Source organism: Oncorhynchus clarkii, chromosome 25 (assembly GCF_045791955.1).
Source record: "Oncorhynchus clarkii lewisi isolate Uvic-CL-2024 chromosome 25, UVic_Ocla_1.0, whole genome shotgun sequence".
NCBI lineage: Eukaryota > Metazoa > Chordata > Actinopteri > Salmoniformes > Salmonidae > Oncorhynchus > Oncorhynchus clarkii.
The window spans coordinates 36,586,528-36,614,050 of record NC_092171.1 but is presented as its reverse complement, the minus strand read 5'-3'; the positions used below and the strand labels follow the sequence as shown (position 1 = coordinate 36,614,050).

Below are 27,523 nucleotides of genomic sequence, written 5' to 3'. Positions count from 1 at the left end.
GTGGGACACTAATCCGGACGCTTCTAAGAAATCCCGTTATGCCCTCAGACGAACCATCAAACAAGCAAAGCGTCAAAATAGGATGAAGATTTATTCCTACTACACCGGCTCTGATGCTCGTCGGATGTGGCAGGGCTTGAAAACTATTACTGCCTACAAAGGGAAATCTAGACGCGAGCTGTCCAGGCGAGCTAAAGGCCTTTTATGCTTGCTTCGAGGCAAGCAACATTGAAGCATGCACTAGAGCACCAGCTGTTCTGGATGACTATGTGATAACGCTCTCGGCAGCCGATGTGAGCAAGACCTTTAAACAGGTCAACATTCACAAAGCCGCAGGGCCTGATGGATTACCAGGACGTGTACTCAAAGCATACGCGGACCAACTGGCAAGTGTCTTCACTAACATCTTCAACCTCTCTCTGACTGTCTGTAATACTTACATGTTTCAAGCACACCACCATAGTCCCTGTGCCAAAGGAAGCGAAGGTAACCTGCCTAAACGTAGCACTCACGTCGGTAGCCATGAAGTGCTATGAAAGGCTGGTCATGGCTCACATCAACAGCCTCCTCCCAGATACCCTAGACCCACTCCAATTTGCATACCGCCCCAACAGATCCACAGATGATGCAATCTCAATCCCCACTGCCCTTTCCTACATGGACAAAAATAACACCTATATGAGAATGCTGTTCATTGACTACAGCTCAGTGTTCAACATCATAGTGCCCACGAAGCTCATCACTAAGCTAAGGACCCTGGGACCTGACACCTCCCTCTGCAATTGGATCCTGTACTTCCTAACAGGCCGCCCCCAGGTGGTAAGGGTAGGCAACAACACGTCTGCCACGCTGATCCTCAACACTGGGGCCCCTCAGGGTTGTGTACTTAGCCCCCTCCTGTACTCCCTGTTCACCCACGACTGCATGGCCAAACACGACTCCAGCACTATTATTAAGTTTGCTGACGACACAACAGTGGTAGGCCTGATCACTGACAACGATGAGACAGTCTATAGGGAGGAGGTCAGAGACCTGGCAGTGTGGTACCAGGACAACAACCTCTCCCTCAATGTGAGCAAGACAAAGGAACTACAGGAAAAGGCGGGCCAAACAGGCCCCCATTAACATCAACAGGGCTGTAGTCGAGCGGGTCGAGAGTTTCAAGTTCCTTGATGTCCACATCACCAAACAAACTATCATGGTCCAAACACACCAAGACAGTCGTGAAGAGGGCACGACAAAACCTTTTCCCCCTCTGGAGACTGAAAAGATTTGGCATGGGTCCCCAGATCCTCAAAAAGTACTACAGCTGCACCATTGAGAGCATCCTAACCAGTTGCATCACCGCCTGGTATGGCAACTGCTCGGCATCTGACCGTAAGGAGCTACAGAGGGTAGTGCGTAAAGCCCAATACATCACTGGGGCCAAGCTTCCTGCCATCCAGGATCCATATAATAGGAGGTGTCAGAGGAAAGGCCATAAAATTGTCAGAAACTCTAGTCTCCCAAGTCATAAACTGTTTTCTCTGCAACCACACGGCAAGCAGTACCGGAGCGCCAAGTCTAGGACCAAAAGGCTCCTTAACAGCTTCTTACCCCAAGCCATAAGACTGCTGAACAATTAATCAAATGCCACCCCCCTATTTGTTTTGTACACTGCTGCTACTCACTGTTTATTATCTATGCATAGTCACTTCACCCCTACCTACATGTACAAATTACCTCAACTATCCTGTACACTGCCTCGGTACCGGTACCCCCTGTATATAGCCTCGTTATTGTTATGTTACTGTGTTACTTTATTTTTTACTTTAGTTTATTTGGTAAATTTTTTCTTAACTCTTCTTGAACTGCACTGTTGGTTAAGGGCTTGTAAGTAAGCATTTCACGGTAAGGTCTTCACTTGTTGTATTCGGCGCATGTGACAAAAAGTTTTATTTTATGTATTTGGGGAGTTTCTCCCATTCTTCTATGCAGATCCTTTCAAGCTCTGTCAGGTTGGATGGGGAGCGTCACTGAACAGCTATTTTCAGGTCTCTCCGGAGATGTTAGATCGTGTTCATGTCTGGGCCCTGGGTGGGCCACTCAAGGACATTCAGAGACTTTTCCCGAAGCCACTCCTCCTGTCTTGGCTGTGTGCTTAGGGTCGTTGTCCTGTTGGAAGGTGAACCTTCGCCCCAGTCTGAGACCCTGAAAGCTCTGGAGCAGGTTTTCATCAAGGATCTCTCTGTAATTTACTCCGTTCGTCTTGGGCTCCCGAGTGGCGCAGCGGTCTAAGGCACTGCAGTGCTAGAGGTGTCACTACAGACCCTGGTTTGATACCAGGCTGTACCACAACTGGCTGTGATCGGGAGTCCCATAGGGCGGCACACAATTGGCCCGGGAGGGTTTGGCCGTCATTGTAAATAATAATTTGTTCTTAACTGACTTGCTTAGTTTAATAAAGGCAAAAATATATATCATAATAATCTTTCCCTCGATCCTGACTAGTCTGCCAGTCCCTGCCGCTGAACAACATCCCCTCAGCATGATGCTGCCACCACCATGCTTCACTAGTCTCCCAGTCCCTGAACAACATCCCCACAGCATGATGCTGCCACCACCATGCTTCATTAGTCTCCCAGTCCCTGCCGCTGAACAACATCCCCACAGCATGATGCAGCCACCACCATGCTTCACTAGTCTCCCAGTCCCTGAACAACATCCCCACAGCATGATGCTGCCACCACCATGCTTCACTAGTCTCCCAGTCCCTAAACAACATCCCCACAGCATGATTCTGCCACCACCATGCTTCACTAGTCTGCCAGTTCCTGCCGCTGAACAACATCCCCACAGCATGATGCGGCCACCACCATGCTTCACTAGTCTCCCAGTCCCTGAACAACATCCCCACAGCATGATGGTGCCACCACCATGCTTCCCTAGTCTCCCAGTCCCTGCCGCTGAACAACATCCCCACAGCATGATGCTGCCACCACCATGCTTCACTAGTCTCCCAGTCCCTGAACAACATCCCCACAGCATGATGCTGCCACCACCATGCTTCACTAGTCTCCCAGTCCCTGCCGCTGAACAACATCCCCACAGCATGATGCGGCCACCACCATGCTTCACCGTAGGGATGGTATTGGCCAAGTGCTGAGCGGTGCCTGGTTTCCTCCAGATGTGACGCTTGGCATTCAGGGCAAAGTTCAATCTTGGTTTCATCAGACCAGACAATCTTGTTTCTCATGGTCCGAGAGTCTTTAGGTGCCTTTTGGCAAACACCATGTGGGTTGTCATGTTTATTTTACTGAGGAGTGGCTTCCGTCTCGCCACTCTACCATAAAGGCCTGATTGGTGGAGTGCTGGAGAGATGGTTGTCCTTCTGGAAGGTTCTTCCATCTCCACAGAGGAACTCTGGAGCTCTGTCAGAGTGACCATTGGGTTCTTGGTCACCTCCCAGATCAAGGCCCTTCTCCCCCGATTGCTCAGTTTGGCCAGGTGGCCAGCTCTAGGAAGAGTCTTGGTGGTTCCAAACTTCTTCCATTTAAGAATGATGGAGGCCACTGTGTTTTTGGGGACATTCAATGCTGCAGAATATTTTTGGTACCCTTCCCCAGATCTGTGCCTCGACACAATCCTGTCTCGGAGCTCTACAGACAATTCCTTTGACCTCATGGCTTGGTTTTTGCTCTGACATGCACTGTCAACTTTAGGACCTTATATAGACAGGTGTGTGCCTTTCCAAATCATTTCCAATCAATTGAATTTACCACAGGTGGACTCCAATTAAGTTGTAGAAACATCCCAAGGATGATCAATGGAAACAGGATTCACCTGAGCTCAATTCTGAGTCTCATAGCAAAGGATCTGAATACTTATGTAAATAAGATATTTAATTTTTTTTTTAAATTATACCTGTTTAAACTTTGTCATTATAGGGTCTTGTGTGTAGATTGCTGAGGAAATATTTTTATTTAATACATTTTAGAATAAGGCCGTAACATAACAACGTCTGAAAACTTTCCGAATGCGCTCTAGGCCTATATATTTTGTTCCTTCTGTCTTGTTCTTTCTGCATCTTGATTATTTTTATTTTTTGCATGACAGAGAATTTACTTAGAGTTGTAATGAAGGAATGTAAGGGCTATTACCTGAAACACATAACCTGTTTTTGTTTATTTAGTGAAGGCTAGATGTTTATTTTTTGTACCTTTTTTTTCAAGTTGGATGGGTCTAAAGATCTGCTGGAGACAGCATAGGCTGTGGGGTCTAAAGATCTGCTGGAGACAGCATAGGCTGTGGGGCCTACTGACCTTGGAGTTTGTGGGTGTGCTCTGTTCCATGCCAGCCTGGGCGGCTTGAGGCAGATGGGGTTGAGCGCAACCTCTGACAATAATAGTTGTTTCATGTTTTTGAGGGTTTGTTTTGGAAATGCTATTTTAAAAAGTTAACATTTATCAAAGTCGTGGTTTATTTTCTTATTTTATTTTCTTCTTCTGGTGTATCGTCTAAAAGTGATTTTTTGAGAAATGGAGGGTGGAGAGGGGGATGCATTAGTGGCCTCACAGTGGAAGCGAAGCAGGCCAAGTTAGTAGGGACACAGGGAGGGCTACACAGGGCAAAGTTTAACAAAGGCATACTGCTCCTGTATTAAACTTATGCTAAATTGTTTATTCTATTCTACTGAGCCTTTTTCTTTGTCTTCGTATTATATTTTGTTGTTGTTGTTACATTGTCTTATTGTTGTTGCATTGTCCAGAAGGAACCTGCAAGAAAGCATTTCATTGGACGGTGTATACAATGTGTATCCTGAACATACGACTGATAAAACTTGAAACCATTTCAAAGAGCGTTACATAGAAAAGGGGGGAAACCTCTCACCTCTTCCACCACCAATGTGTGTAGTAGCACCCTATGGTGATGCACAGCTCACCACATATCCGCTAGCATGGTGGAGAGGTGAGAAGCTACTAAATGTTCGGTGTACTTTTCTCTTACAGGCGTCGTTGAGATCACAGTACCAGAAGGTCCGGTAAAATATGATTCTAAACAGACAATTCTCTGCCAAGCCAAGGAGGACATGAAACCAATTGAATGGGTTTTGAAAAGGAGTGACGGTAAAACATTCGACGTAACAACAGGCACTGATGCTACAGTGATACCCACTAGTAGGAAGACTACAATTCTCCTCAGACAGGCAACAGAGATCTGGGAAGGTATGTGTTATCTGTTATTTTGTATGGTGTTGTAGAAGATGATAGGACAGTTCACAGGGCCAATTAGATAGTGGGTGTGTTCCAAATGGCACGTTATTACCTATAGGATCTGGTCATAAGTAGGGCACTGTCAAAGGTAAAGGTTGCTACTTGGGACACATTCATTATTTGCTCATATTCATGCAATTTTTTATAGTTTTTCTCTGTGCTGAAAGGTCTGTGCAGATATAGGCCTACGGTTTGTGAAGTGGAGTTCGTTGGGTGAATTGCAGTCTTATGATGAGTCGTCTGAGGACTTGTGCTAGCTCCCATAACTAATGCCTAGGCTTTAAGTCAGTGAGCTAGCGTGGTCTTGAGTCACGCAGACTAACTCTTTGTAAGATAAAACAGTAAAACATGTTTCTCTTTTCGTTTTCATTTAACTGCAGGGCTGTACACGTGTGTCTTCAATCCAAAATCATCCAATGTGACCATAAACCACAAAGCCAGTGCAACACTAGACATAGCGCTCCTGCCACAAATTTACATTAGTAGCACGCCCCAATTTCCAGACTGTTACACGAAATATAATGCAAATGATAGAATCTTTGTCAGAGTTCAATGTGAAATTATGAATAGCACTGAAAACTACAATGTGACATGGAATTACACCAACACTGAAACTCCATTAAATGAACAAAAAGGTAATTTTTTTGCCCTTCATGGTCCTCACATGTTAATTACGCTATGTTTAAGACTGTATGTTATAACAATTGCTATTAAAATGCAATTAGGAGCACAGTTGAACACATTTGACAGTTATTAAATCTTGTAATTTATCCCTCCACAGATGTTACCAGTACTGGCATAATTTACCGGATTGATACGACTGTCAGCTGCAGCAGTTTACAAGAGCCAGCTGTAACATGTACATTTATGAACATCCTGTCCCAAGAGAAAAATGCTACTGTCAATATCCCTGTTATCTACAGTAGGTTTTCAGTACCATTATCCAGCATTGTATTTTGCCATATGAACAATTATGCTCTAAATTGGTACAGTAACATTCAGCGGCATACCCCAATCTTCTTGGAATGGGTAACAAACGCAAGCATATTTTCAGTTAAATCTATGATAAATATACTGAACAAAAATATAAAAATGCAACATAGAACAATTTCAAACATTTTATTGAGTTACAGTTCATATAAGGAAATCAGTCAATTTAAATAAATGTATTAGGCCCTATCTATGGATTTCACATGACTGGGCAGGGGAGCAGCCATGGGTGGGCCTGTGATGGAACAGGGCCACCCACTTGGGAGCTGTCCCAGCCAATCAGAATGAGTTTTTCCACACAAAGGGTTTTATTACAGACATAAATATTCCTCAGTTTCATCAGCAGTCTGGGTGGCTGGTCTCAGACAATCCCACAGGTAAAGAAGCTGGATGTGGAGGTTCCTGGGCTGGCGTGCTTACACGTGGTCTGCGGTTGTGAGGCAGGTTGGACGAACTGCCAAATTCTCTAAAACGACGTTGGAGGCGGCTTATGGTAGAGAAATTAGCTTTAAATTCTCTTGCAACAGCTCTTGCGGACATTACTGCAGTCAGCATGCCAATTGCCTGCTCTCTTAAAACTTTTGTGTGGCCTTTTATTGTTCCCAGCACAAAGTGCACCTGTGTAATGATCCTGCTGTTTAATCAGCTTCTTGATCTGCCACAACTGTCAGGTGGACGGATTATCTTGGCAAAGGAGAAATGTTCATTAACAGGGATGTAAAAAAATTTGTACACACAATTTGAGAGAAAAAGTTTTGTGCAAATGGAAACATTTGGGGATATTTTATTAAAGCTCATGAAACATGGGACCAACACTTTACATGTTGACTTTATATTTTTGTTCAGTATAGTATCATTTTTTAAATTCTTGGGTGAGTTCCAGGACGACTTCATTACAGACGTTGAATTGCATCAACCATGGGTTGTGTGACACGTCATCGACTTCAGTCGGGCATCAGATTGCTATATCATATGTGGTTATCATCCTATCCAGGTATCAGATTACAGTCGACCTGGAACTCAACCATTGTCTTGAACTTCTGAAACTAAGCAGGGTTGGTCCCTGGATGGGAGACCAGATGCTGCTGGAAGTGGTGTTGGAGGGTCAGTAGGAGGCACCCCTTCCTCTGGTCTCAGTGACACTGCCCTGTGTAGGGTGCCGTCTTTCGGATGGGACGTTAAAACGGGTGTACTGACTCTCTGTGGTCACTAAAGATACCATGACACTTATCGTACGAGTAGGGGTGTTAACCCCGGTGTCCTGGTTAAATTCCCAATCTGGCCCTCATACCATCATGGTCACCTAATAATCCCCAGTTTACAATTGGCTCATTCATCCCCCTCCTCTCCCCTGTAACTATTCCCCAGTTTGTTGCTGTAAATGATAATGTGTTCTCAGTCAATTTACCTGGTAAAATAAGGGTTAAAAACATAGATTTTTAAAAGCCACCCTATTTATTGTTCATCTAAAATGGTGAAAATATGTCTTGAATATCTATTTCTTACTTATTGTCAACGATTCTGTTTATTTCCACAGGCAATTCAAAATTTTGTCCTGCTGAAGGTGACTGGTCAAACGCAAAGGCTGACTTTACGGCAGTGCTGAAGTGTAAAAATGGTATTGGAAAAACCCAGAGACGGTGTTTGAGTAATGGAGTTTGGGAGGAGGAAATATCTAACTGTGTGAATGTAGATCTACATGACATCCTAATTGATTCACAGGTATTAAAACAAATCATCCTAATTGATTTACAGGTATTAAAACATATCATCCTAATTGATTCACAGGTATTAAAACAAATCATCCTAATTGATTCACAGGTATTAAAACATATCATCCTAATTGATTCACAGGTATTAAAACAAATCATCCTAATTGATTCACAGGTATTAAAACAAATCATCCTAATTGATTCACAGGTATTAAAACATATAATCCTAATTGATTCACAGGTATTAAAACAAATCATCCTAATTGATTCAAAGGTATGAAAACATCATCCTAATTGATTCATTGGGTTGAGCGTGCAGAGATTGACACAGAGACAGGGAGGCTTTAGTCCGAAAAAACTACTTTACTAAGACAGAAAATAAATATATCAAAGAAATAACTTAGGTTTTGCTCGGTCTTTCTTCTCTCTCTTAACTGGTGTCTGTCTCTCTCCCGCGGTGTGCCATCGTGCTCCTTTTATTTAGCCTCCACGGCTTTCCTCTAATTAAATCCACTTAGCTGTCCGTGTCGGGGTGCCCAGCTCCCATATGCCCAGCAGAGGGAGCCAACGTCGCCTCACGTATCTCTCCTCTATTACCATCCCCCGGGGTAGACCTCCTGGGACACCAACCAATATTGAATTTTAAAAGCACCTTTAAAATAATTTTAAAATCCCTTTAATATAAACCATATGAATAATTCTATAAATGATGGTTTTTAATATGCATAAAACTTGCTAAAGTGACAAAATTCAGCATCCCTCCGCACAACCTCTGAGTCTCCTAGGAAGATCTAAATAAACAGCTGGGCCTCACTACCCCCTTAATACGCCAATGAGCAGCCATTTTGACTGCAACGTTCTAACAGTCTAATAAATACATTTCATAAATGCCATCAGAAAAATGATCCTTCACTTGTGTTTATGAAGGTCTTGGGTAACAGAAGAAGAAGAAAAGTATTTTAAAAAACAATAGGATTTTCATTAGTTAATGTTACTGTAAGCCATCTGCTGCAGCATGCTCATGTGTAGAGCACAAAGGAACAGCGGTTATTCTTGGAAAAAGTGATATTTTCAAATAAAGATAATCTCTTACATTTCAATTGTTATTTGGCAAAGGTTAGTGAAACCTCACAATATGTTCTGTGATACTATACTACTTTAATATTGGAAAAAGTAACTTAAAAACGGCTTATAACAGGAATTATGCTTATGAAATTATAATAATCATAAGTGTTAAATATACTTATTTAGGACAAGTCAAGGGCAGAGGGGGACATTGCAGAGACATTTCCATTTTAAATGAATTACTATGCAGTCAAAATGACTGGGATCGGAGCTTCTAGTGTTAACCCACTTCACCCCAAAATGACTGGGATCGGAGCTTCTAGTGTTAACCCACTTCACCCCAAAATGACTGGGATCGGAGCTTCTAGTGTTAACCCACTTCACCCCAAAATGTCTCAAAATGTTCACCATCATTGTAAAGTTATTTTGTTGCTTTGACAAAGTGATTTCTGAAGATGATCATTTATTTATTTATAGATAAGAAAGGCTAGAAATGTTTGTTTTTTTGTGAAGAATTAAATTGCCATTCCCTGTTGTCAGAAGTGGATTGATTTATGGCTGATTTAAGATGTCAACCCTCTTACTTTAGTTGGCACCTATTATGCACTTTCATAGTCTTTTTTTACGTCTTGAGATGGGGAAAACCTTTTTTTCTGAAGTTGAACATGTGCTCTTTATGACCGAATGTTAAAATTAGGGGAAATGAACCAAAAAGGGGGGGGAGGGGTCGAGTTACACTTCTCAAAAGGCACTGAATTGGTGGATCGACCCGTAGACCCATTCATTCTAGAATAATAGAACTTAAAATGCCTCATGAGCTTAGTTCAACTGCTGTACCCACAATATATTATCTTGTTTTTTTTATTCCATTGTTCGTAAACAATGTATTTGTAAACAAACACTAGCTTCAAAACATGGTTAAAACTATCATTTTGATCTTATTCAGAGTGCTTACATTTTTCCAGCCCCATCCCTCAGCTGTTTCCCAAAACAAGTGGCGGGGTGGCCGTATTGTCATTTAAATTACTTTTTGTTATTATAAAAGGCATATATTCTAAACTGCTCTAAACTGTAGTTTTTGTATGCATTTTCTTTCTATCATTACAGAACCTTGCAATAGGACTCGGATCAGTTGAGAAAAATTCTGCAAACATATTTTCACGTCTGAAATCTTCCACCGATAAATCAGAATCCATCAACACTTATGCTAATGTGAATGCTTCGGTGTCCATTCTCTTCACCATGAACAACGCAATCAACGAATCTCAAAAAAATTACACACTGAATAAGGCTCAATTACAAGTAAGTATAATCCAAAATCATCTTTACCAGAATGTTATTTATCTGTTCTTCAGTATGTACGATTTATAATGACAAAAGATTAAGTAAACAGAAATGTAATTTTTTACATTTTTAAATGAAGTCGACTAAAATATGACCTCCCCCTCCCTCCCTCCCCCCCTTTTTCAGGATGCTCTAATATCATCCAGCAATCTTTTGGATAGCAGTCTTGAAAAGTCATGGATTTTCAAACCGGACCTTGTCAACGGATCCATGGCTGAAAGATATCTGATTTCTGTTGAGGGCCTGGTTAAACAGTCAGATGTCGAGAGTACCACATACCAACACACAAACATAGAGTTGAATGGCTGTAAACCTCAGCCGGAGAAAAATTGTGTGAACAAAGTTTTCAATGTCACCGTAACCATGGGAACTAGCTCCATGATGGTTAAAACTATAGGTTTTAAATCTCTCAGTAACTATCTACCAAAGCTGCAACAAACAGACGCTGATCCAAACAGCATCGTGGTGTCCACTTCTATTGGTCAAGGATCTGCAGATATCTCAATAGACTTCCAGTTGATCAGTGAAAGGCCCCGCAACCACAAGATAGAGTGTGTATATTGGGATTTTACAATAAGCCAATGGTCTGGTAAAGGTTGTGTATGGAGTGGTCCTGATAACGAAAACCATTGTGAATGCACCCACTTATCCTCATTCACCACCCTCATGTCAAAGAAACCAGAGAATCTTCCCTATATGACGGAGATAACCTATGTGGGCTTGGGCATCTCAATTGTCTCACTTCTCTCCTGTCTAGTGATAGAATGTCTTGTGTGGAAATCTGTTGTCAAGTCCAGCGTGTCGTATTGTCGCCACACAGCCCACATTAACATCTGCCTGTGTTTACTGGTAGCCGACTGCAGCTTTCTCGCCTCAGCTTTTCCCGACATGATCCCAGAGAATTGGTGTCAGATCTTTGTGGTAATTAAGCATTTATGCTACCTGTCCATGTTCTTCTGGATGTTGTGCCTGAGTATCATGGTTCTCCATCAGATGATATTTATGTTCCATCAGATGAGCAAGAAGGTTTGCTTGGGACTGTGTTTTTCTGTTGGCTACTGCTGTCCACTGTTAATTGTTTTCATTACATTTATCACCTACAACAGTGGCCAGAAGGACTACTACTACACCACCGAGGCTTGTTGGCTGGTTTATGGAGGTTTTTTAAAGGGCTCGATCTTTGCGTTCATTCTGCCTGTTGGCACTATTGTAGTAGTCAATGTGTTCTGCATGCTAGTAGTTATCATAAGGCTCCTGAGACCAAGTCTTGAAGTCAACACTAAGGATGAAAAAGAAGTGGCCAAAGGTATCCTAAAAGCGGTTGTCCTCCTAACCCCAATCTTTGGAGGGACATGGATTTTTGGATTTTTTGTTTTGATGTTTGACATCACCAAAGGACCTATAGCCTACCTGGTGAACTACGCCTTCACTCTGCTGAACGCATTCCAGGTAAGACTGAGATTAGGTTTGGGTCAATTCCATCTCAATTCAGTCAACTGTGTTAGAAGGGAATTGAATGCAACACTGACTAATATACAATTGTCTTTTGATCAAACCCTGTAATTGTCTTTTGATCAAACCCTGTAATTGTCTTTTGTAATGTAGAGGCAGGGAGTTAGGAAGCAGGTGCTGAGTTTAATATAAACAAACATGTACAGATACAAAAACAAGGAATGCATCTGAACATGGAAACAGAGACAATAATGCCGGATGGGAAATACCAACAGAGTGCTATATATAGGGGGAGTAATCAGGGAAGGTCCAGGTGTGCCTGATGAGGCGCAGGTGTGAGTAATGAATGGTTGGAGGAGTAGGAGTAGACGACGTCTAACGCAGGAGGGGAGGAGTAGGAGTAGATGACGTCTAACGCAGGAGGGGAGGATTAGGAGTAGACGACGTCTAACTCAGGAGGGGAGGCATAGGAGTAGATGACGTCTAACTCAGGAGGGGAGGAGCAGGAGTAGACAACGTCTAACGCAGGAGGGGAGGAGTAGGAGTAGACGACGTCTAACGCAGGAGGGGAGGAGTAGGAGTAGACAACGTCTAACGCAGGAGAGGAGGAGTAGGAGTAGACGACGTCTAACTCAGGAGGGGAGGAGCAGGAGTAGACGATGTCTAACTCAGGAGGGGAGGAGCAGACGACGTCTAACACAGGAGGGGCGGAGTAGTAGTGGACAACGTCTAACGCAGGAGGGGAAGAGTAGGAGTAGACGACGTCTAACTCAGAAGGGGAGGAGTAGGAGTAGACGATGTCTAACTCAGGAGGGGAGGAGCAGACGACGTCTAACACAGGAGGGGCGGAGTAGTAGTGGACAACGTCTAACGCAGGAGGGGAAGAGTAGGAGTAGACGACGTCTAACTCAGAAGGGGAGGAGTAGGAGTAGACGTGACATCTTTTCCTTCTTCAGGTCACAAGGTTTTAATGTTGTTGTTTTTATTCTGTTACAGGGTCTCTTCATTCTACTCACTGCATATTTTGGAGAAAAACCGGTAAGCTACTGAAAAAAGGTCCAATACGGCCGTTTTTATCTCAATATCAAATCATTTATTGGGTTGTGGGTTGGGAAACGCTGTCAGCATGGCTGCTGGCCTGTAAATATATCACTTATTGCTTCAAGCCCCACCGCACCCACCAAACAGAGAAAACATACCTCAGTCAGTTCGAGAACATTTTGGGGAAACGTGTCATTCAGTACAAACTGTTTACACAACCATGCAAAAGTTGAATCTAACTGAACGCACCCACTCGGTTGGAGAAGAAACATTAGTGGGTGTGGCGTTTGGCTGGAGTGATGTGGATGGGTAACCAGGCAACAATACCTGATGAATAAGACTGAAATATGTAGCAAAACAAAAACCCATTACAATAAAAAAAAATATGTGTTCCTTCCAAACAGATTCGTGTTGCACTACTGAAATATTTCAACCTAAAAGTGAGTTTACAAATCACAATTTATTTATTGGTCTAAACCAACTGGATGTAATGTCATAGCTAATTGATTATTTATCTATTTCACTCTTCACCAGCAGGTACAATCAGCAGTGAGTGAAAGTTCCAAACTGGCATCAACGATGAAGACAAAATGATATTTTAATCCATTCTGACAATTCTGTTTCTTTTTGTTTAGATACGTTGTATATCTATACTGTTTATTCATCTAGGCTTAGTTTACATCTGAATTAAACCCCATACTAATCAACTGAAATTCTGACACTGAGAAAGTATGTGCAATGTCCTACATGTATCATTTATTAGAATTGTAGCCTCATTTTTCTGTTGTAATATAGCCTATATATTAGATGTTATGTAGAATGGAGATTACATAATAGGAATTGATCATTTGGAAAATGAATTGCATAATGTGTAACCTACACCTGTTTCTATCTATTGTAAGTGTCCAGAACAGTTTTTCATACTGTATGGCCAATGAAATGTATGTAATGTCTGTATTTTTCGTGGTGTAACATTTTTAAAATTGGTTCGGGTAAACTATATTAGCTGTTTTCCCAATAATGTTTTTGTTAATGAGGTGTGGTAATCCCTTGTTCTGCAGTCCTGTTTAGTTCCTATCTTCTCTGCTCCTCCCATTCCTTGTCCGTGTCGTCCAAGGGAAAGCTGTTTAACACTGCCATCTGGCGGTAGGTCCTGCACTCTGGCTCTGCACTGAAATATGATGCAGACAATCACATTCAGGAAGTAACCTACTGCACATAACACACATGGGCTTGCATCCTAAAAGTAACACTACTCCTTACAAAGTGCACTACTTTTGACCAGAGCCATGGGAAAGGAATAGGGTTCAATTTGGGAATCTACAATGATGGCCGGGTTCAATTTGGGAATCTACAATGATGGCCGGGTTCAATTTGGGAATCTACAATGATGGCCGGGTTCAATTTGGGAATCTACAATGATGGCCGTGTCCGAAATCGGTCTTGCCTACTAGGCTACTGACTAAAACTGCACATGTGTACTAATCACACTACATAGGATTTAGAACATACTGTTTAGTAAACATTTATGCAGTAAACAACAAATATTAACATAGGCTACTATACTCACTCACCCTTACTGAGAATGCGTCATCTAATGCGTAATTGCATTGCTTCCTGACATTAGTTCATTCATTAGTTCATTTTGGTTCAGCACGTCCTCTTATACGCGTTCAAAACAACTCGGAAATCTCTGACAAACGAGTTCAGTGCATTCAAGAAAAGACAACTGGAAACTGGAGGAAAAAAAGAACGAGCTCCGACTGGGAAAGATCTTTTTGAATGGTCATCCAACTCGGTAACTCAGGCCTCTTTCTAGAGCTTCAACCTGAAAATCACAGACGTCATGATTTGACCTAGTTTTTTCCCCATGTTGTATTGAAAGCATCATTACCTCGTCTGATTATCAGCTGCAATAAATATTTTTTAAATCCATCTGTTAAACTAGAGATATGTTTTTTTTTTGTATGGGCTGTCTCAATCCACGGTATCCGCCACTTTAATGTCTATGCGCCAATGTCGGCCTTCCGCATTTGTGGTGGAAGGTAGCAGAGCTACAGCGGTGTTCGTCAGACCAAGAAACATCCCGAAAATGGATCTTCTCACAAACGACTGTAGCATTTGGGCTACACACTAATATGACCCAACAAGTGTCACGGGACTCATCTGATAGTAACCCAGTACAGAGCCGAAAAATGAATGGATGTGAATAATGCATTTCTACTTAAAAAAAAAAAAAGCATACAGGTAATTAATTCCACGCTAAACTTTTTTTTTTATGCACTCTATCTGATAGCGTGTGTGGGTGAGTAGTTTGCTGATGGCAACATAGTGAACAGAGTGGCCCATGGTGGGGTTATTGTATGGGCAGTCATAAACAACGAACAACGAACACAAATGCATTTCATCATGGCAAATTGAATGCAGAGATACCGTGACAAGATCCTGAGGCCCATTATTGTGTCATTCATCCGCTGCAATCACCTCATGTTTCGGCATGATAATGCACAGGCACATGTTGCAAGGATCTGTACACAATTCCTGGAAGCTGAAAATGTCCCAGTTCTTTCATGGCCTGCATACTCACCAGACATGTCACTTATTGAGCATGTTTGGGATGCTCTGGATCGACGTGTACGACAGCGTGTTCCAGTTCCCTCCAATATCAGCAACTTCGCACAGCCATTAAAGAGGAGTGGGACAACATTTCATAGGCCACAATCAACAGCCTGATGCGAAGGAGATGTGTTGCACTGCATGAGGCAAATGGTGGTCACACAATATACGGACTGGTTTTCTGATCCACGCCCTTACCTTTTTTTAAGGTATCTGTGACCAACAGATGCATACTGTATCTGTATTCCCAGTCATGTGAAATCCATAGATTAGGGCTTAATGACTGTTTTTCAATGGACTGATTTCCTTATGAACTGTTATCTCAGTCAAATCTTTCAAATTGTTGCATGTTGCATTTATGTTCAGTATAATTCCGAGGATGTAATTTTTCCAAAACATTGCCTCAGTGACAAATAGCGTCCATGCTATGCATAGATCTCCCCTGAAACGTGAATATTTTAGCCTTATACGGTTATAAACGTCTTAGCTAGCTACCTTGATTTGAAGTAGACTACCTTATCCATTTTATCCCTGATTCATTGAATGAGGGAATCATTCTATAAAGACGTATTTGGTTGTAATGTTGCAATATTTTATGTCAAGGGTGGCCAACCGTCCTCTAGGAGGACCTAAATGGAGGTAAACATCAGCTGATTGACAGGGCCTTGATAGGCAGACTCTGGTGTGTTTCAGGGCTGGATCAAAAGCCTGCACTCCCAGTCTCTCTCCAGATGGAGGGTTGACCACGTGTATAATAAAGTAGCCTAACAGTGCAATTATTTTACTTTGTGGGGGCTTAAGTGCCTTGATCAAGGGCACAATGGCAGGAGATAGTAGATCAACATGGGATCAGAGAACAGCAGCCTTCTAGTGTCAATACCACATCTATGCAGACTTTCATGTAGGCTATATAGATACCACCAATTATTGGTCATGGAAATTTGGTTAAAAGTCATGGGAATTCCATCTGTCAAAATGTGTATGAAACCTTAACAGAGAATAATCAGGTGTCTCTATAGCATAATGTAATTTGGGAATTTCTGTCTAATGGACCGACTTGGAAAAAAAAGACTGCACCGCTTTCATCCTGAGTCAAGCGCTGGAATTGAAGGAAAACTGGCGTGTTCACAGTTCAGAGGCTGGAATTATTCTGGGATGAACATGCGAAAGTGCCCTACTTTTTGAAGGGAATCGTCAGATGAAGACACGACTGGTTCACATTAAAAGGTAAAACATTTTTAGAGTTGGGGGGGGGGTCTCATACTGGCCTCTGTCTGGAGCCTCCAAATCACTAAGTCCGTCCCTGACTAGATGCAAAGCCGAAAGAGTTAGACATCCTGGCATTTAAAGCCTACTGAATTTCACATTTTACTATTCACGTTTTTTCGTACACCCACAATACCTACTACTAAGAACGCAAGTAGGCCTACAGTATTCGGACACGGCCATTGATCCCCTCACACATCATTCAGATAAAGCAGTGAATCAAATCATATTATTGTGCATGATGCAGAAATAAATAATGACATGTACTACATCACACATATCCCCTGAGACATAATAGAAATGAAGCTGTGGAGCAGTGGTGTTTACTGTACTTAAACTACACATAAAAGAAGTCTGTTAAGAGGGAAAGTTATTCTAATATCAATCACAATTCATTACCCACATTTTTAGTAGACTAGAATCAATTAATCTCAACAGTAAAGTTTGCGTGTCAGAGCAGAGTAAAATAAAAAATAAAAATGTAAATCACCGAAATTGAATAAATATTATACTATAAATATACGAAACACAGTGGTGTACAGTAGTTAATTAAAATACTTTAAAGTACTACTTCAGTAGTTTTTGGAGGTATCTGTACATTACTTTACTATTTATATTTCTGACAACTTTTACTTCACTACATTCCTAAAAAAAATAAAGTACTTTTTACTCCATACATTTTCCCTGACACCGAAAGTACCTGTTACATGTTGAATGCTTAGCAGTACATGAAAACGGTCCACTCACATCCTTGGTCGTCCCTACAGCCTTTGATCTGGCGGACTCACTAAACACAAATGCTTTGTTTGTAAAGTATGTCTGCGTGTTGGAGTGTGTAAATTAAAGAACAAGACAATTGTGCCGTCTGGTTTGCTTAATATAAGCAGTTTGAAATTATTTATACTTTTACTTGTACTTTTGATACTTAAGTATATTTTTGCAATTACATTTACTTTCTATACTTAAGTATATTTAAAACCAAATACTTTAGACTATTACTCACATAGTATTTTACTGGGTGACTTTCACTTTCACTTATGTCATTTTATATTAATGTATCTTTACTTTTACTCAAGTATGACAATTGGGTAATTTTTTCACCACGGACAATACATACCTTTCAAGAAATCGAACACAGTCATTATGTCCATAGACTTCTGCTATTCTGACTGGTTTATCACCAGAGAAGTCCTCTTTGTCTATGGGGGCGTGTAATGAGTGGAGCAGGCGCAGCACTCCAAGTCTCCCAGCCTCGGCTGCAAAGTGGGCAGGTGTCCATCCACTATCAGTTCTCAGGCAGGCTCTGGCTCCGTGCTCCACCAGAATTCTAACAGTCTCTGTCTGTCCTGGGAAACAGGGACTAAATGTGACAATAACGTATTTAAAAAATAAAACACAAGAAAGAGTCACACAATGCAGTTCATAATAAGCATGATTTGATAAATGATATGTCCCCAAATGGCACCCTATTCCTTAAATAGTGCACGAATTAGTTCAAAATAAGTGCACTATATAGGGAATAGGGCACCATCTTCAGTAGGCCAACGTTGTGGAACGTTGCAAATAGACATGTCAAAAAGAACCCATGTGATTCCTTATTCTACATGTCAGAGAGGCATGTTTGTTCTATAAAACCGCACATCATGTTTGTTCTATATGTTTGTTCTATAATATATTTCTAGCTTAAAGTTCCACAACATTATACCCTGCTGAATGCAGCCCTCTTGTTTAATGGACACAAACCTTCTAAAGACAACTACCTTTGGCTGCTGCCCAGTGAAGCGGTGTCTTGTAGTTCCAGTCTATGTCTCTGTGATTGGGGTTACATTTCTTCTTGTTCAGAATCTCCTCCACTAGATCAAAGTCTCCAGCAGCAGCTGCCTGGTGCAACTCTGTCATTTCTAACGCGATTGGGGGAAAAAAAAGAGGTTGCCAAGCAACATTCAACAAAACAAGAGGGTTGTCTTACAGCATCAGCTTCCCCTCCCCAACCCTTAACCATTAATGGGGAAATGCAAAACTGACCCATGATCAGCAGGGCAAAAATGAACCAGTAAGTATGTTTGCCCACTGGTGGACTGGGGGGGAAAAGTTTTACACATTAGCTCAAATCCCAATTCGTTCATACTTCCTGAGGTGTGCACTTGTACACTCCTCCCTCAAGGATTAAAATTAGATTAAAATTAGATTGGTGCAGGAAGGAGGAAGTAAAACTTCCTGGTTCAAGGCAGAATTGGATTTGGGTTAATTGGTCCTTCTAATCGTGAAAGGGAAAACAAATTCATACATGACTACTATGCAAAAATGTTTGACAATTATGGCAACAAACTGACCAAAAGTAGGCTATTTGAACTTGAGTATAAAACTACAAACAATAATTTTGATAATGCATTCAGTCCCATTTTATTGCTTTTAATTCCAAACAAGGTACAATGTCATGACATTCCAAGACAGTTACTAACACGGTCATTGAAACATTCTTTGAAATTCCCATCTACAAGCTTTTCAAAACCTGTTGTTTCCAAGTGCATTAAGTTTAATAGCAGTTATATTGAAAACTAGTCAGTCACATGGACAAAGATAACACAGGTCACTGGCATAGGAAAACTCCAAATGTAAACTTTTGGGGGGAGAAACAACAAGTGGGAATCCCAGACACCACAAATAAAACAAGATCATTCAATCAAGATCATTCACCACATAACATATTCAAACAGTTACAAAAACATTACAGCTATAGTATTTTGAATCTGAAAATAGTCACATTTAATAGTACATTTTGTTACATTTTATTAGACCCTCATCCAGAAAGACTTACAGGAGCAATTAGGGTTAAGTGCCTTGCTCAAGGGCTTGTTGACAGATATCACCTAGTTCGCTCGGGGATTCGAACCAGTGACCTTTCGGATACTGACCAAACGCTCTTAACCGCTAGGCTACCTGCCACCCCTGTAGATTTGTTTGCAGCCATTAATGTCTACAATGTGCTAACATATACAATCTTGAGGATCCAACAACTTCATCACTTCTAAAGTCTCGATGCAAATTAGGACTAAAATCTGACCAAACCAGATTCAATCATCAGTTTCTTCCAGTTGACAGTTACAATGATTAGCCGCTTCCTCTGAAAGGGAAGAAACATGAATTTACATTATTTATAATGTCCCTGCATATAATGTATACTGATGATTGACTTGAGATTATTGATTGATTTTGTCTTTACAATGTGGGGCATTATTTTTTATTTGCAAACTAAATTTCCCAATGGGATAAAAAGTTTAACATTTGAAAGGTATAGTAGTATTACCAAACAATATTAGAATTCAAAAGTTGAAAAACTATCTGAAGCACAGGTAACCTTCAACAGAATAAAAAGCAAAGAGTTCAAATTAACTCACAAGCATTCTATGGAGACATCAGTGAAATACTACATACCCTTTACTCAGAAGTGGATCACTGTACAACTCTCAATAAAAAGTTTAACATTTACAAACCTGATTGAGACTCGGTGGGGGAGCTTCTCCAGCAAGTCTTCATGAAGTCATTCACAATCAGCTCCTCACACTCTACTTTCACTTGGTATTGAGGAATGGGGAGCTTGTTATTATTATCCATGTTCTGAACTGTCACTTTCAGCGGCTTATCAGCAAGGAGCTCATAAAACCCATCAAGGGCATTGTCATCCCAGCTGCCTTCTGAGTTCTCAAATTCAGCCAGGGAACACAAAAAGGCCTGGGGAGGGTGTTCTAGTAGCTGAGGTGGAACAGACTTCAAAGACTTCAAATCAGTTTCTGACTCATTTCCATAATCCACAAAGACAACAGAGATAACATCCATTTTGCTAACAATCTGAGCTCGATACCATTGCTCGTCTTCGGCAAAGAGAGCCAGACAAAGACTTCCAGGGCTCAGGGTAGACATGAGGACTGTGTCCTTATGCTCAGAGTTTCCAATGAGCTGACAAACTTTAGAGATTTCAGCAAGCTCCTCAGAGTTTGCATACTGGCACCAGAAATAACCAGGGCCCGCTATGGAGGAGGCGTACACATCCAAAGTCTGTCCCAGGAATATATCCAGTTTCCAGAATTGCAGCAGTGTATTATGCTCTCTGTCACTCCTCTCTATCTGGGATGGCAAAGATCCAGAACTTGGGCTTTGTCGGTCAAGATGAGTAGAGTCTCCAGCTGAACAACACATATTTAGTGAATCTGTTAGTATGATGTTCTGGTCCAGACAGACCTCCCAAGTGGATCCAGTGTCTTTGATGAACTTACATTCCCATTTCCTTGCACTGTCCGCACCTGCAACTTTTTTGAACTGGCAACTAATTTCCTGCTCAAATCCTTTGTATTTAGTGTCCGCAAGTCCACTTAAAGAACAATGGATGCTAAATCTTGGGTGCTCCAGGAACTGGGTGTCCAGCCTGCAAACCTTGAGGGTTGAAATGGATGCTTCATTACCAAAGTCTATGTATTGCACATTAATTTTGTCTTCTCCATTTGTTTCTAGAATGACTGCACGATACCAGGAACAGTCATCTGGAAACTCAGAATTCACCAGATCCCCTGGCTGCGGATTGGCAACGTTCTTGAGTGCAACACCATCTGATTGGTCAGAATTGAGACTTTCCACAAGAGAGAACAGATACTTTTCATCTTCTACTAATTGAACAAAGAAACTTGATGGACTGTTGCATTGTGAAACATAGACATCTGCTACCCAACCTGGTTTTATTGATCGTTTTGGAAGAGTTTCAAGTTTGGGGACACTCTCGGAAGGAACATTGGATCCACTTGAGGAGACTCCTGCAAGACCATTATAAGAGATTGTCCTGACTGCCAGAGTGTCTCCTGAACATTGCGTGGTGCTTGGTGATCTATCCATCACTGGAACCTCAGTGGAATTCAATTTGGGAGTTATTTCTTGTGTAAGACATTTATACTCAGACCGGTTCATGGTTTCATTTGAAATGGTCATATCAGAGGAGAAGAGCTCGTCAGCACACTCTGTTTTGCTGTGGACGTGCAAATTAGAGCAATGCAAGTAACTTCTCATCAAGTCATTGATAACATGCTCCTCACACTCCACTTTGACCTGGTATTGTGGGGGGAGACTTTCCAGATTATTATACATTTTCTGAACTGTAACTTTCAGTGGTTTGTCAACGATACGCTGGTAAAACTCATCAACAGTGTTGTTATCCCAGGCGCCTTCTGGGTGCTCAACTCCAGCCAGAGAACACAGGAAGGCCTGAGGGGCGCTCTCTAGTAGCGGAGGTGGAATTGACCTTATCGCCTTGAGATCAACTTCGGACTCATTTCCATAGTCCACAAAAAGAACAGTGAAAAGATCATTAGTTTTGTGAATGATCTGAGCTCGATACCATTGGTTGTCTTCAGCAAAGAAAGCCAGACAAGGACTTCTGGGGTTCAGGGTATCCATTAGGACAGGGTCCTGCAGGGCAGAGTTTACAAACTCTTGAACAATTCTTGAGATCCTGTAAAGCTCCTCAGAGTTTGCATGTTGACACCAGAAGTAGTTAGGTTCAACTATAGAGGACGCATAGACATCTAAAGCCTGGTTTTGGGAAACGCTTGGCTTCTTGTACAGCAGGGGAATCGTGTTTTCACCTGAACAAGACAGTTGTGATACATCTGCTCTGCCTGTTTGACTAGCTTCAACTAACGAATGTGCCAACACAATACATTGATCTTCTAGACTGACCTCCCAAACTGATCCGGTTTCCTTCATGAATGTGCATGCCAGTTTCTTCTCAGCGTTTTCTGTTGTTGTAGCCTTTTTGATCATCGATGTGACATCTTCCTCCCATGTCTCTTTGTTGTTAGAATTAGTTATTCTACTAAGTACACAGTGAATACTGAACCTGGGATATTCTATGAACTGCTTGTCGAGTTGTTTCACTTTCAGGGATGGAATAATTGCTTCATTTCCAAAGTCTATGAATTCAACATGAACGGTTCCATTCCCAGGTTTGCGCCTAACAACTGCACGATACCATGAGCTGTCTTCGGGATACTCCGCATTCACCAAGTCACCGAGCTGCAGTTCGTTCAAGTCAACTGGAGTGGCATCACAAGATGACTGTGAGCCATTTAGTTTCTCCACAAGAGAGAATATATCATCTTCATCCTTTGTCAACTGAATAAAGAAACTAGAGTGGCTGTTACAGTGTGAGACATACACCTCTGTTACCAACCCTGGTTTCAAGGGTCTTGAGGGAAGGTCTGTGAGTTTGGAGAAACGACACATCTGTCCATCATGTTCAACCATAGGCTTCTTTTCAGGTTTGTCCAACAGTGACTGCTGAGGAGTAGACTGTCCAACTTTTCTTTGCGGGGATGTGAAACACATTGCAGTGCTAATGTGCTTTATTACCGTTCCCCTCGCAGCCCAATCCTGAGATGTTGGCATTGGCACACATTCTGGCAAATTACATTTGGTCTGAAATTGATCTGTGCATCTTGAAGTAGTTGATAGTTTAGAGCTCAGAGAAGGCGATTGGACTAAAATTATTTCTTTTCCTGGTCTCGCCTCTTTTAGCTTCTCTCTGACCATCTCATTTATATGTGTTGTTCCGTCATACAGTTCAACTAAAAGCTTTCCACCAGAGTCTTTAGCCACCGCTGTGATAGTAAAGCTCAGGTCTGTGACATGCTTTTCAAACCAGCGGTTGACCTCTTGGGATACATCTTCTGGAACACCGAAGAGTCCAAATGGAACAGCTTGCACAGGAACTGACATGAGCGAGACGGCTTCTACAGGACAGGGAAGGATGTCTGATTGACTCAATGTGACTGTGTCCCCATAATCCACAAAGTGAACCTCAAGGGTTGGATGTGTTGCTTTAATTTGTCCTCTGTACCACTGGTTATCAGTGTATTTAGCAAAACAAACCGTTTCTAGTGATTGAGAACAGTTTGTGCTCTGCAGTGGTTGGTGGCAAAAATGCTGAAGATCTTTTGTCAATTTGTCATTCACATGAGAATTTCTTTCAAGCTGGCCATAGAAGTGAGCAACACTTTTTGCACTAGTTATCCACACCTTCTCTTTCCCTCCAACTTCAATGTTGTGTAATGAGAAGTTTTCCGTGTCGGGCGGGGCAGAAGAAAGTGGAGGAGATTTCAGAGGAGCTGGGGCCTTTACTCCTTTCTGAACCAGAAGTTTGCATGCGCTTTGAACTGGTGTTTCAAGATCTACCATATTAATCACCAAGCCTTGGGTGTCATGCATGACTGCATGTATGGTGCATTTCAATCCTACATTAGAGTCAGCAGTGGAATCTACAAACTTCTTGAACTCTGATGAGGCAGCATCACTCCACTCTGCTGGAACAGGACTTGTAGGAGTGTTCAGATTCTGCAGAAAACACTGAAAGGCCTGGGTCTTCAGTCTTCGAAACACTGGGTCCAGGGGGCGCAAGTCCTGCAGAGAGACACGCCTGGTTTGTCCGTAATCTATGAACCGCACATCTACATGGGGAGACTGATCATTCTCAACAATCCATGCTCTGTACCACATACCATTGCCATGATCCAGAGCAACACAAATGTCTCCATCAATTTGCTGTGGAGGACTGGAGGTATAATGATACTGCATTTCTTGCATAAGGATCTGAAGACTTGTACTCTCCTGTGCCATCTGGCACCAGAATTTTGCCGGACTTTCAATGCAAGATACTTTGACTTCCAAGGTGATTCCTACCTGGAACCAATGTTCATTGAGGACAGTCTCTGTTGCTGAAGGAAAGTGTGGAGTGGTAAGCGGATGCACACTGTTTTGTATGTCTCGTGGTGGAGGCCTCTCTGACTCCAGAAGACATCTCTCTTTCACTCCAAAAAGTTTGTTGATGTTTATATTGTCGTCTCCATAGAGTGTCACACAGTTGATGCCCTCTGACAAGTTGTGATATTCAAATTTGGCAATGACAGTCTTGTGCAGCAGCACAGATTTCAGATACTTGATTTCATCCACTGTCCATCCAATGCCTCTGTCCTCAATACCGTGGAGGGAGCAAACATAAGTTACAACTGGCATTCTGAAGAACTTGGCAGCCAGTGGTCTGATGTCAGCCACATGGACAAAGTCCGTCTTCCCATTATCGACAAGTAGTACTTCCACAGCACTCTCTGATCCAATGTCCTGCTGTAGCAGAGATCGATACCACTTGCCATTGCTCCCTCTTACTGCACATGGAGCGCCTGAGGCCGTCTGTCTTGCCTTGCAAAAAGTAGATCTTCCTTCATAGTATTCATTAATCTGCTCAGAGAGTTTCTTCAGCTCCTGAGAGAAAATTGAGAGTTTGCAGAAGATACGCTGTGGGTTTATCACCTCTGTGACTTCCACAGTCTCAATGAAGTCTGTTAGCAGTTCTGGATAGAAGAATTGTTGAAACTTCTCAATTTCTCTCCCAGCATCAGTCCGTTTGTGTGACACTGTAGGTGGCAATGTCTCTGTGGAGGAGACCTGACTCTTTGGAAAGTTCAGAGACGATAGAACAAGTTGTTTGAACTTGTCACTGGGTAGTTTTCTGGCAAAGCCGACTTCATACATATGTTTGTTAATGATCGGAATATAAAGGAGGACTGTTCTGTCTGGCATCAATACATCCTGAACCATTCCATTGACCGTTTTGCCGCAAAGAGACTCCAAAAAATCTGAGGCTGTTGGAGTCCATTTGTTTTCATGGGATAAGGGGGATACATTGGCAAGAACACAGAACTCCACTTCTGGAGGTAAAAGAAAACAGTCATTCTGTCCCCATGCTAAGGTGTTGTTTGTAGCAACATGAGCTCTCCCTTCATCAATGAGAAACACATTGTAATGATGCCCATGTCTAGAAATGATCCTAGCTCTGTGCCAGGTTACATTCAGATGAGCTAGACACAAGTCTCCAGGGTTTCCTTCTGATTCACAAAACCTCTGTCTGGGAATCTGAACTCCCCTTCTCATTTGCTGGTAAGCATGTTGCCTTTCTTGATCAAAGTTTCCCCATAATTCCACTAGAGAACAGATAGGATTTAGGTTTACCCTTGTAATGAGAACCGTGACTTGGGATCCTGGAATTGGCAATCCAGGAATGGAACACATTTTGAGTAGAATTCAGGGCAGGTCACAATTAACCTGGGAATACAAAAACATAATTAGATATGTGGATGGTAGGCTACACAGGAAGTTGGTGGAGAACGCGCTCGTGGTAACGACTGGAGTGGAATAGTATCAAACACATTGTTTCCAAGTGTTTGATGCCATTTCCATGTGCTCCGTTCTGCCATTGTTATGAGCTGTTCTCCCCTCAGCAGCCTCCTGTGTTAGGCTACCCCTTTTACAATTACATTAAGTAGACACTCTAGGCAGAGCGACTTAGTCAGTGCGTTCAACTTTTGCAATGGACATATTTTTTAAATATATGGTCATCCATATGATATTTACTTTCGTATCATTTCTTTGATGATATATGACAAAAATATATATCTTGCATACGGGACTGTTTTTGTTCAAAACTAAATTAGGAACAAACCAATGCTTATACATAGTAGGCTACCTTGATCATGAGAAGATAAAAAAGTATGTGCAACACAATATGATAGGTGGCCACTTAAAACAGATGGAAAAAACACAAATTATAATTGCAAAAAATAGTTATCGAAAGCACTCTTTTATCCCGGAGTCGTCTCTTCACTGTTGACGTTGAGACTGGTGTTTTGCGATAACTATTTAATGAATCTGCCAGTTGAGGACTTGTGAGGTGTCTGTTTCTCAAACTAGACACTCTAATGTACTTGTTCTCTTGCTCAGTTGTGCACCGGGGCCTCCCACTCCTCATTCTATTCTGGTTAGAGCAAGTTTGCGCTGTTCTGTGAAGGGCGTTGTACACAGCGTTGTACCAGATTTTCAGTTTCTTGCCAATTTCTCGCATGGAATAGCCTTCATTTCTCAGAACAAGAATAGACTGACAAATTTCAGAAGAAAGGTCTTTGTTTCTGGCCATTTTGCGACTGTAATCGAACCCACAAATGTTGGTGCTCCAGATACTCAACTAGTCTAAAGAAGGCCAGTTTTATCTGGTTCTTTAAAATCAGGACAACATTTTTCAGCTGTGCAAACATAATTGCAAAAATGGTTTTCTAATGATCAATTAGCCTTTTTAAAATTATTAATTAATTGATTGCTGACAATGGGCCTATGTACACCTATGTAGATATTCCATTAATTGTTTTAATCTGCTGTTTCCAGCTACAATAGTCACTTACAACATCAACTATGTCTACACTGACATTTAATTTAATCCTAGTAAAAATTCCCTGTTTTAGGTCAGTTTGGATCACCACTTTATTTTAAGAATGTCAAATGTCAGAATAATAGTAGAGAGAATGATTTATTTCAGCTTTTATTTCTTTCATCACATTCCCAATGGGTCAGAAGTTCACAGATACTCAATTAGTATTTGGTAGCATTGCCTTTAAATTGTTTAACTTGGGTCAAATGTTTCGGGTAGCCTTCCACAAGCTTCCCACAATAAGTTGGGTGAATTTTGGCCCATTCCTCCTGACAGAGCTGGAGTAACTGAGTCAGGTTTGTAGGCCTCCTTGCTCACACACGCTTTTTCAGTTCTGCCCACACATTTTCTACAGGATTGAGGTCAGGGCTTTGTGATGGCCACTCCAATACCTTGACTTTGTTGTCCTTAAACCATTTTGCCACAACTTTGGAAGTATGCTTGGGGTCATTGTCCATTTTGAAGACCCATTTGCGACCAAGCTATAA

General features: G+C 41.8%; 3 protein-coding genes across 3 annotated transcripts in view; 1 reads left to right on the top strand and 2 right to left on the bottom strand.

Annotated features, from left to right (window-relative positions):
* The window catches only part of LOC139383509 (adhesion G protein-coupled receptor F3a), a 31,593-nt gene extending 16,802 nt beyond the window's left edge, over positions 1-14,791 (top strand). The window contains exons 8-16 of the mRNA XM_071128075.1: positions 4,989-5,204; positions 5,633-5,887; positions 6,034-6,174; positions 7,780-7,964; positions 10,127-10,321; positions 10,490-11,812; positions 12,812-12,853; positions 13,261-13,296; positions 13,391-14,791. Of these exons, the coding sequence (XP_070984176.1) occupies positions 4,989-5,204; positions 5,633-5,887; positions 6,034-6,174; positions 7,780-7,964; positions 10,127-10,321; positions 10,490-11,812; positions 12,812-12,853; positions 13,261-13,296; positions 13,391-13,450 (2,453 nt within the window). The 3' untranslated portion in view covers positions 13,451-14,791. The remainder of the gene's footprint in view (positions 1-4,988; positions 5,205-5,632; positions 5,888-6,033; positions 6,175-7,779; positions 7,965-10,126; positions 10,322-10,489; positions 11,813-12,811; positions 12,854-13,260; positions 13,297-13,390) is intronic.
* On the bottom strand, positions 13,905-18,637 carry LOC139383511 (ankyrin repeat domain-containing protein 66). Its single transcript, XM_071128076.1, has 3 exons — positions 18,499-18,637; positions 17,856-18,084; positions 13,905-14,027 (listed from the first exon to the last, which is right to left on the bottom strand). Exons 1-3 carry the CDS (start codon positions 18,635-18,637, stop codon positions 13,931-13,933), a joined length of 465 nt encoding a protein of 154 aa, XP_070984177.1. The 3' UTR covers positions 13,905-13,930.
* A 1,175-nt stretch (positions 18,638-19,812) lies between these two features.
* On the bottom strand, positions 19,813-25,846 carry LOC139384131 (tudor domain containing 6b). Its single transcript, XM_071128805.1, has 2 exons — positions 20,233-25,846; positions 19,813-19,862 (listed from the first exon to the last, which is right to left on the bottom strand). Exons 1-2 carry the CDS (start codon positions 25,844-25,846, stop codon positions 19,813-19,815), a joined length of 5,664 nt encoding a protein of 1,887 aa, XP_070984906.1.
* Positions 25,847-27,523: the final 1,677 nt, after the last annotated feature.

Excerpts from the sequence above, each read along its gene's own strand:
- LOC139383511 (XM_071128076.1), bottom strand. The coding sequence starts at position 18,637 with ATGACAGAGTTGCACCAGGCAGCTGCTGCTGGAGACTTTGATCTAGTG. Across the intron at positions 18,085-18,498 it reads TCACTGGGCAGCAGCCAAAG|GACAGACAGAGACTGTTAGA; the intron begins GTAGTTGTCTTT and ends CCTGTTTCCCAG. Across the intron at positions 14,028-17,855 it reads TGTGTTCGATTTCTTGAAAG|TGCAGAGCCAGAGTGCAGGA; the intron begins GTATGTATTGTC and ends ATCATATTTCAG.
- LOC139384131 (XM_071128805.1), bottom strand. The coding sequence starts at position 25,846 with ATGTGTTCCATTCCTGGATTGCCAATTCCAGGATCCCAAGTCACGGTT. Across the intron at positions 19,863-20,232 it reads CCCCACCGAGTCTCAATCAG|AGGAAGCGGCTAATCATTGT; the intron begins GTTTGTAAATGT and ends CTTCCCTTTCAG.